A 9,824-nucleotide genomic window follows, 5' to 3' on the forward strand; every position below is an offset into this window, starting at 1 on the left:
TACTTATTCTAAAATACATTTTTATAGTAGAAACAACAAGTATATAGCTAAATTCTAAAGAAAACGAGTTTTCGTTTATCTTTTAAAGTTTAATTATCTTTGATTCGATTAATTATCTTCAACTTGCTTAAAATAAAATAACTAATTTTAAAGTATAAAATTACTTACTTAAAATGACTAATATAGAAAACTTAAGTTTGTCATAAGATTAATTTTTTGATAATGAATAATTTATTTATAATCCAAATCAATTTATAGCAAATTCATTGATAATAATTTAAGCAAATTCGATTAAACTGGAGTAAATTATTTACATAAACAATACTTGCAGTAAATGTGCTTAAGGAAATTTGCAGGTAATTACTAATCATGCTTTAATAGCTGATAGTACTTTTCAATCGAATACTGCTCTAAATGGAGGAGCTCTTTCAATATCAAAATATATAAAAGATGAAATAAGCACAAATAAACTTAGATTTTTACATTTTCATTCATATAATGAAGAATATTTAATTAGAAAATCAAATTAAAATTAAACAATTTATAATTCAACATTTTTCAACAATACTGCTATGAATAACGGAGGATCAATTATAGCATCAAATACTTTTTTATATATAATAAAAAGTAAATTTTAAGAAAATAATGCAAATTAATTTGGAGGAGCAATTGTATCTGATCTAAATGATACATTGGATCAATTCTAAAAAATCCACTTAATAAAAAATACATTTTATAGTAATAAAGCTAAAATTGGAAGTAGCTTTTATCAAATGTAGAATATCCCACTACACTATCAATTAGATAATAAGCTATCTTAAAACGAAGCATAACTTTACAATAATAATCTAATCTAATTTGCTGTTAAATTTTTAGGAATCAAGGGTAAATAAACTTACAGAAACTCTTTATCAATAAATAAGCATTTAAGTGGAAAATTTAAGGTAAAAAAATAAATTTAAATTTGTTTACTTAACATTTACATGATATCCTTATTATGAAATAATAAAATAAATTTTGATGAGATTAAAAGCTATTTATTTAACTAAATTTATAAATTATAAATTAATTATTTTTTACGAAAATAAAATTTAATTCTCTTAATTGATAAATAGGATGAAATTGTTCTGTAATTAGTTAATAATGAAGATTAGCCTATTACAACTCTGAATGAAGAAATTAAATTAAATGTTTAAGTCTTGAAAGGAGAAGATTATTACATCGATTAGTATTATATATCATAAAAAAGTGGTGTATTTGAAATAAGAGATAAAATAAATGTTTTTGGAAGGCTTGGAAAATAAATAATATTACGAATATCTTCTGAGTATGCCAAGTCTCCTATTTATAAATTAGATGGTGAACTAACTAAAATGGAAACTAATATTTATTTTGAGATAGAAATTAACATGGTTAAAAAATGTCCTGTAGGTACAACTTATTTTAATGACAAAATAAAAAAGGATCTATGCAATCCCTGCCCTTAATTTATGTATAATTTAAATGATGGTGATAAATGTTATAAATGTCCAGATGATTTTTTATGCTAAAAGAGTAGCATTTCATTACCTAAGGGATTTTGGAGATCAAAAAATAATAGCTATAATTACATAAAATGTTTTGGGTATTTTTAGTGTGTAGGAGATATTGATAGAGTAGGAATAAAAGAATAGTTTTCGGACGAAAATCGTTATTGTGAAGAAGGTAAAAGTTTTAATTAATAATTAAATTCTTTAAATTAACTTTTAACAATATAGGAAATATTGGAGCCTTATGTATGGATTGTGATTTATATGGTAAGTATTGGAATGAAAAGTATTATCGAGTTGCTACTTATACTTGTTTAAAGTAAAATAGTTAAAATTTCTAAAAATGAATTTGTTAATAAAAATATATAAATAAATAGATGTGGATAATTCAATACTAACTTAATGATTGACATCATAGTACTTCTTTTTAGTATAGCTATGTTTACCAAAATTGCAAAATCTATTTTTTTACTGATGGACTATTTAAAGATATAAAAAGTATTTCAAGTTTTGAAAATATATTTTAAATATGATTAAAGATTTTTTGTAATATCTAACATTTTACTTAATTACTTTACTTAACTATCATTGTGTGCAAAAAATATGATTTACTTGCCAATATATTTAAAGCAGATTTTACTAGGTTTTGGAAATCCATCAGAAATCATTCTAAAACTACTTGACTGCGTTTTGTCTTAGAATTTTTACTTTTAAGATAATTAATATTTTTACTTCTATATTAGAATAGTCATTCTGTTCATATTTGACTTTTTAATTTGTTTGTTTGCACTTCTTTGCTTTATAATTTTAAAAAATCAAGATCTTTTAGCTCATATCTCTGTCTTAATATATTTCATAATTCATTTGTTTACTCATACAATAGATTCAACTTTAGGAATGGTAATTAATTAATTTTCTTTTTTTAATTCAAATTAATTCTAAAAATAGATATTTTGCATTTAAGTAGATGATTAATTCTATGTAAGCTAATATCCTAACATTAAATGTGATGAAGACCATTTATCTTTTGCTTAAAAAATGCTAATACCTTGTTTTTGCTTTTAACTGCTCTTTATTTTTTTAATTTTTATCTATATTTTTAGAGAAAATAAATCCTTTACTAATTGCAGGAAAATTTCAAGTACATTTAACTAATTCTATAAACATTATTGGTGGTATTTTTACTAAATACTGATAAGACTGCTGATTAGAGCAATAGATAATTACTTAATTTTTGATGTATATTTAAAAGGCTCAGTATTATGCTCTTTGTATTTGTCATACACCCTAACCTTGCTATACTGTAAAATAATTTTTATTTAAACATAAAACTATATTGTTAAATTATAAAATAGTTTACCCTTACAATAGGCTCTAATTTAATTACTTTGAGATTTTTATTTCTATTTTAATAACTATTAATTTTGGATTGATTGAAAATCTGAATTAATTTTTCTATCAAGAAAGAATTTTTATTGTATTTTTAGCTTTGAATATTACATGTATTAGCGGATTCATCTTCTGGGTAACGAGAGATGAAGTTAAATTAGTCATTTAAAAATTTGTAAGTAAAACTAAACAGAGTAGTATAAATGCTAAAAAAAAGTAATCTCCAATACTTTTGTGGAAGTTAATAAGGCTAAGAATATCCAGTATGTAGATATAGATTAATAAATGTAATGAAAAATAATTTTATAGGAACATCTCAAAATATATTCCAAAATAAAATAACCTTTTTAAATATTTTTAAAAAAATTAATTAATTATTACTAAAAATAAATAATGAAATCGGAGTTGTATTGTACCATTTTTTTAGCATTTATGGACCTCAATATTAACTACGCCTCCTATTTTTTAGCGTTTAAGTCTTAAATATCAAAAAAAAAAAGAGTTATTAAATATTCATAGCTTGTATATTCTAACTAAATATATGTGAATTAATTTTTCAAAAGTTTTTTTATTAAAAATATTTTATTATTTAATTTCAATTACTTTAAGTTTAAAAAAAAATTGTTTTTTCTTTATAAATTTTTCTTTAATAAAATAAAATATTTTAAAGTATTTTCACCCTAAATTTTATTTTTATCCACAAATAAAACTTTCTAAATTATAATTTATAAAAAATAAAATTTTACTTTTAATTATCTCTTATTAAATTTGTTGTTGTAAATATTTTTTTATTATATCGCTTTAATATCCATTTTAATTACAAAAACTAATATAAATATGTTTTTCTTATTTATATGTGATTTTTTATTGATGAACTTTATTTTTATTTTTAACTTTATATTGATAATAATTTCTTGATAAGACTATTAGTCAGCCAAATTTCCTATAATTTCTCAATTTAATTAGATTTAGTTGTTAATTTCCAGTTTGCAGAATTAAATCAAAGTTTATTGATTTTATTAAGGAGTATTTATTTTTAAAATAACATAAAAGAGGAATATTTAAGAATTATTTGTTCCTTAAATATACATAAAAATTTATAGATATAATTATTAATAAACCCATAAAATAAAAATACTTTCAAATATATAAACCTCATTAAAAGTAAATACCCATTCAATTTAGTTATTTTAATATGATTGAGTTATGATCTAAATTTTAGAATTCTTATTTATTTATTTATTTATTTATTTATTTATTTATTTATTTATTTATTAATATTTTAGAAATATAATTCCTAAACAATAATAACAATTTAATTAATTACAAATTATAACAAATTTAGATTTATAAAAATTTAAGAGCAAGGTTTATAAAATATTTCTAATCTTTTAGATTTAATCTTCAAAAAATTGATCCAATTCTTAAAGACTGAATTTTCGATTATCCAAGAAAATCTACCTCCCCCTTCTTAACAAAAAATTAATTCAGAGTAAAATATTTTTAATCGTATTAAAAATCAATAGTAAAATATTTTTAATCATATTAAAAATCAATTAGTACTTTTATTTTTTTTTTTATTATTAATTTTAAAACATAATCCACACTAATTAAATTTTAAATATTTTATCATTTATTTTTTTTACCATTTATTTATGAGTATTTATAAAGAAAATTATAAGACCTAATTGCTCAAATAATAATTTGTAAAATATTTTCTATAGCACTCCAAAGATTAAAGAAATATTACAAATAAAATTTAAATAATTAAAAATTATTTATATTTATTGCTTGATATAAATACCTCATTTATTTAAGATTAAAGATATTTGATCGAAAATATATTCTAATTATGGATTTTTACAATAGTCAGAGGAGAAAATTGTTTTGCTTCTTTGATAAGATAAAATATCTATCAGTAAAAATAAAATGTAAAATAAGATGATTAAGCTTTTCGAAATGATAAAATATAAATGAATCTATAAAAATTAGTGATATTAAATGATTTTTTGAAGAGAAAAACAGAATTGATTTAAAGATTAAATTAAATCCATAGAAATTTTATTTTCTGAAAACCTAATGTAAACTAAAAAAGTTCTAAATAAAAATAATGTATAAGAATTTTATTATTTTTATAAATATTAAAAAATCAAAAACAAAAAAAATAATTTTAAATAAATTCATCTAGCGTAAAGCAGTCTAAAATAGCAAATTTTAAAATTAACTATGTGTATATGTATGCATGCATGCATAGTAATTAGAAAATAATTTTTGCTAATAGAATATATTATGGTTTTTTATCTTAATCACTATAAAATAGCAAATTTTAAAAGCTCGAATTAATTAATCATGTAAATGTATGCATGCATGCATAATAATTAGAAAAGCATTTTTTTCTGATGGAATATATTAGGATTTTCTAATTAAAAAAAGTATTATTTTAATCCAAACCGTTCACTTTAGTGATTTAATTGACTGTAACCAAATTAAAATCAAATTATCGTAAACGTATAAACTTGCATTTCAATTAAAGAATTTATTTGTTTATATAATATAAATTATTTTATAAGTCACATATCAAAATATTTCATAACTAAAATATGTTCTAATTAAAATTTTTAATATATATTATAAATCTAAACTTCAGATAAAGTTTAGAGAAAGTTTAATTTTTTAAACTAAAATTTTTGATTTCCATAGGAATTTAATACCTGGAATTGCTATATATGTGATCGAATATGCTTCCTACTTATTATATATATGTAAATAACCAATTATTATTGTCTATATTATTATCAGAAAAAAAAAATCAATAGCAAAATTAATACACATATTTGATTTATTAAAGGTAGATTCGATATTCAAATTCGAAGTGCATACTTAATTAAGTAATAATCAATATATGTCTGAAACAAAAAAAATAAAATTAAAGAATTATCATTAATAAAATAAGATGAAGATTTTTAATGTATTCTAAATAATTTTTTTTCATTACATAATTTAAACAAAAGCCGATTTATGTAGTGAAAATCAATGCTATTCAGCATTTATCAATATGTGTATATAGCTGTCTTCTGACATTGTGGGAATAGATTCTGATAGCTAAAAATGCTTATTTGATAGAGTTACAGTCAAAAAAGTGAATAAATGTTTTGATATAGAAAAAAATGGAAAAAGTAGTGTCTGCAAAAATAAATAAAATACTATGTGTGTAACAATAACAGAAGAAATTTAAGATTAATATATAGGGATATATAAAGATGCTTAAATGAATTTGATTTGCATAGAAAAACAAGATATTGGTGATTAATTGAAAATAGACTCTCCTCTAAGTAAATATAAATTAAATTATTATCCATAAACTAATTAATTAATATCATTTAAATAAATCTAATTTATTAGTTCTAATCAATTTAAAATTCGAGTATTGCCTGAAAGATGACTTTTCATTAGATGAATTTTATTAAAAGCCAAACAGTATGAAATGTAGCTGCAAATATTAGTATTATTAATTTTATTTATTTATTTATTTTTGAGATAAAAATTGTTTATTCTTAGATTTTGTCTATCTAACGACATTTGCATACCTATGGATTCTAATTAAAATGCGGCAAGAGACATTAATTAAAATTGTGCATAACTTAATTAAGAAGGGTAAATTTAATCTTGCTTTATAGACAAAAGTATTTGTCTACTAAAAAACTCTATCACATAAATAAACAAATGCACAACTTATGAGTCTAAAGATGAAGTAATTGGTGTAGCGTTTATTAATAAAACTAATGAGTGCATCTTCAAAGACAAATATGCAGACTTAATTATCAATAACAGTATTTTATTACATGCTTAATTATGCTAAATTATTAAATTTTCCTAAATTATTTAGATTTAGTTTTTTTGAAAAGCTCTTATTGCCTTTTTGAGTCTTCTCATATCCTAAAAGTTGGGGATTTAAATAATAAGATCATCGGAAGAACTTAATAGCATTTGTGTGCTTAAGAAAATTAAGTATTTTCTGAAGATGATAATTTAATTGAAATGTGTATTTTTGGGTAAATTTTTTTTCAATTTTATTATTCTTAAAGATTTTGTTACTATCTAATTAAAATTAATTAGATTTTGTATTTCAAAATATTCTTGTGTTGAAATGGATGATTTTCAAAATATTTCTAAAAAACCTGATAATTCATGCTCAACTAACTCAGAAACTGATTTTATAGAGTGTTTTTACTCTCCAGAAGAAAATTCTACATGCATTTTAGAGGATAATGGCCAGAGATCTTGTGAATTGATGACAATAGAAAATTCAAAAACTTTTGTAATTTTTTCTTTTTGCATTTAATCTATTTAATTCGCTATTTTTATAAAATTTAGGGTGCTATTTATAAACAAAAAAACATCCAAACAGGAATTTGTATTTCTTAGGATGTACGTATTCCTAAATAGACTTTAGGTTTTTTTTTTAATTAAAAAAATTAGTTTAATTTTGTTAAATATTCTAAATTTAGATAGCTAAAATTAAAAATTAACATGCTCTAATGGTTCGTGCATTTTATAAACTGTAGAAAAAAAGTGTCATGATAAAATTTTGAGGATTTTAAAAGATGGAGATGGTGGTGGTAGTGGTAATACTGGTAATAGTGGTAATAATACTGGTAATACTGGTAGTGACTAATAAGAGTAAGTATGTGAAGACGTATATTATGTCTAATGTACCAAAATAACATATACAGGAATAACTTCTACTCAAGACGATGATGGCTATTGTCAGCCAAGCTTTCCTTCGTAAATATAAATTTCATGAATATATAATATTAACTTTATTATCATAAATTGTAGAAAAAAATGCCGCAAGGCTAAATAATGTTTAATGAATGGCGTTTGTGTTGATATGTCTTAAGATATATCTCTACCTAACTTTGCCAAAGAACTGATAACTACTTCTTGTCTCCCTTATTAAAGTAATATATAGGGAAAAGTGAGGTCTGGCGATTAATTTTTTAGACTAGCTTTTTTTAACACATTTATATAATAATAATTTAGAATATTTTTACTGAGAAAATAAATACTGAATAAAAATTCATATTCAAAATTGCACTCAATTAACATTTTAGAATGATCTTTGATGAGAAAATAAATGCTGAATAAAAATTCATATTCAAAATTGAACGTAATTAACATTTTAGAATAATCTTTGATGAGAAAATAAATACTGAATAAAAATTCATATTCAAAATTGCACATAATATTTTAGAATATTTTTACTGAGAAAATAAATACTGAATAAAATTCATATTCAAAATTGCACGTAATTGACATTTTAGAATAATTTTTGATGAGAAAATACATACTGAATAAAAATTCATATTCAAAATTGCACGTAATTAACATTTTAGAATGATTTTTACTGAGAAAATAAATCCTGAATAAAAATTCATATTCAAAATTGCACGTAATGATATTTTAGAATATTTTTACTGAGAAAATACATACTGAATAAAAATGCATATTCAAAATTGCATGTAATTAACATTTTAGAATGATCTTTGATGAGAAAATAAATACTGAATAAAAATTCATATTCAAAATTGCACTTAATTAATATTTTAGAATGATAGAATGATTTTTGATTACAAATAAATTCTGAAATAATTGAGTAATTCAAATAAAATATATAAAAAAATAATAAAATATGTTAAAATACCTAATAAAGTAGATAATAAATTTACTAATATTCGAATCAATAAATATTATCTACCTAAATAGAAAGTAAACTATTATAAACAATATTTATTTATTTTCACATAAATTTAATTGTTAGAAAGTAGTTAATGCTTTAAATAACATTATTTATCATTTTCATTAACTCTAAAATATTTTAAATCTATCTTATACAAATAATTTTTGTTTTAAAAGAATGTTGCAGCTCGCAATATTTTTTAAAATTAGGTGATACAATTAATTTAAGAAATCAGAGATTCTTTTTTTAATTGTTATTTGTTTATTGTTTGTTATCACTAAATTAATAATCTTATTAATAAACAAATATTAAAAATAACATTATTTTTTTAAATATCTTTACGTTATTTTATATGAAGTATTAATTTTAAATATTTTTTTTGTAAGCAAAAATAAAAATAAAAAACTGTGTTTTTAATTATCTTTTGTAAATTTAGGTAGATTACTTGCTCAATAAATATTTAATATGTTTTTGAATTAAATTAAACTGATAAGTAAAAATAAAAAAATTATTTTTAAAAATTTATGTAGCTTCAAATTCTCTCAAAAAATAGTAGAGTCAGTCATGTTAACATTTATATAATTTATAAACAAAAATAAAATAATTTTATAATAATAACAATAATAATAATATAAAATAGACAATTTAATTAATTAAAAAGTAAAGAAAATCCCCTACTAATCCCCATGAATCCCCAATTTTTTATCTTTTTGCGATACAAATTAATTTTTATCAAATGATAATTTCCATTAGTTTTCTTTCTTTAAGTATAATATCCATTAAATATTCCATTCTTTAATTTTATTATATATCTACTTTTATCTTTTTTCGGATCCAATTTAGGATATTAATAAATTCCTTATTATGTATCTATCTACAACAGTAACCTACCTAATTTCCATTAATATTTTTATAAATAATAAAATTATCTGTATCTAAAAATTTGAATTAAAATTGAGGAATAATAAAATTTAAAATTTAAGCTACAATTTAATGAGGTTTCAAATGATATTTAATTACAACAATATAATGTTAAATTTCTTATGTTCCTGATAAAAATATAGGTGTTATTACATATCTAAGTTAATTATAAGGTATTTTTTTATTTTTTTCTAATAATATACTAAGTTTATTTTCTTCATCAGCATAACATTCATCATATTATT

At 20.2% G+C, this 9,824-nt stretch overlaps 4 protein-coding genes across 4 annotated transcripts in view; 3 read left to right on the top strand and 1 right to left on the bottom strand. All coding sequences in view use genetic code 6, as the record gives it.

Annotated features, from left to right (window-relative positions):
• The window catches only part of TTHERM_001010049 (hypothetical protein), a gene marked incomplete at both ends in the record, with an annotated part of 9,831 nt that extends 9,728 nt beyond the window's left edge, over positions 1–103 (top strand). Inside the window, one exon of the mRNA XM_012798033.1 lies at positions 1–103. This exon is cut by the window's left edge and continues 752 nt beyond it. Coding sequence (XP_012653487.1) covers positions 1–103 — 103 coding nt within the window.
• A 670-nt stretch (positions 104–773) lies between these two features.
• TTHERM_01010050 (hypothetical protein) lies at positions 774–1,876 on the top strand (the record flags this gene model as incomplete). The annotated part of the gene is made up of 3 exons (XM_001017714.3): positions 774–944; positions 1,116–1,704; positions 1,758–1,876. 3 exons carry the CDS (start codon positions 774–776, stop codon positions 1,874–1,876), a joined length of 879 nt encoding a protein of 292 aa, XP_001017714.3.
• A 525-nt stretch (positions 1,877–2,401) lies between these two features.
• TTHERM_01011050 (hypothetical protein) lies at positions 2,402–3,730 on the bottom strand (the record flags this gene model as incomplete). Its single annotated transcript, XM_001017715.1, has 6 exons — positions 2,402–2,523; positions 2,722–2,825; positions 2,890–2,932; positions 3,030–3,103; positions 3,300–3,376; positions 3,665–3,730. The coding sequence occupies 6 exons, from the start codon at positions 3,728–3,730 to the stop codon at positions 2,402–2,404; spliced, it is 486 nt and encodes a 161-aa protein (XP_001017715.1).
• A 2,243-nt stretch (positions 3,731–5,973) lies between these two features.
• On the top strand, positions 5,974–7,975 carry TTHERM_01011060 (hypothetical protein; the record flags this gene model as incomplete). Its single annotated transcript, XM_001017716.2, has 10 exons — positions 5,974–6,250; positions 6,321–6,420; positions 6,477–6,748; positions 6,805–6,970; positions 7,035–7,236; positions 7,293–7,371; positions 7,427–7,552; positions 7,613–7,703; positions 7,758–7,879; positions 7,962–7,975. 10 exons carry the CDS (start codon positions 5,974–5,976, stop codon positions 7,973–7,975), a joined length of 1,449 nt encoding a protein of 482 aa, XP_001017716.2.
• Between the last annotated feature and the right edge of the window lie 1,849 nt (positions 7,976–9,824).

Source organism: Tetrahymena thermophila (assembly GCF_000189635.1).
Source record: "Tetrahymena thermophila SB210 genomic scaffold scf_8254608, whole genome shotgun sequence".
Lineage (NCBI taxonomy): Eukaryota > Ciliophora > Oligohymenophorea > Hymenostomatida > Tetrahymenidae > Tetrahymena > Tetrahymena thermophila.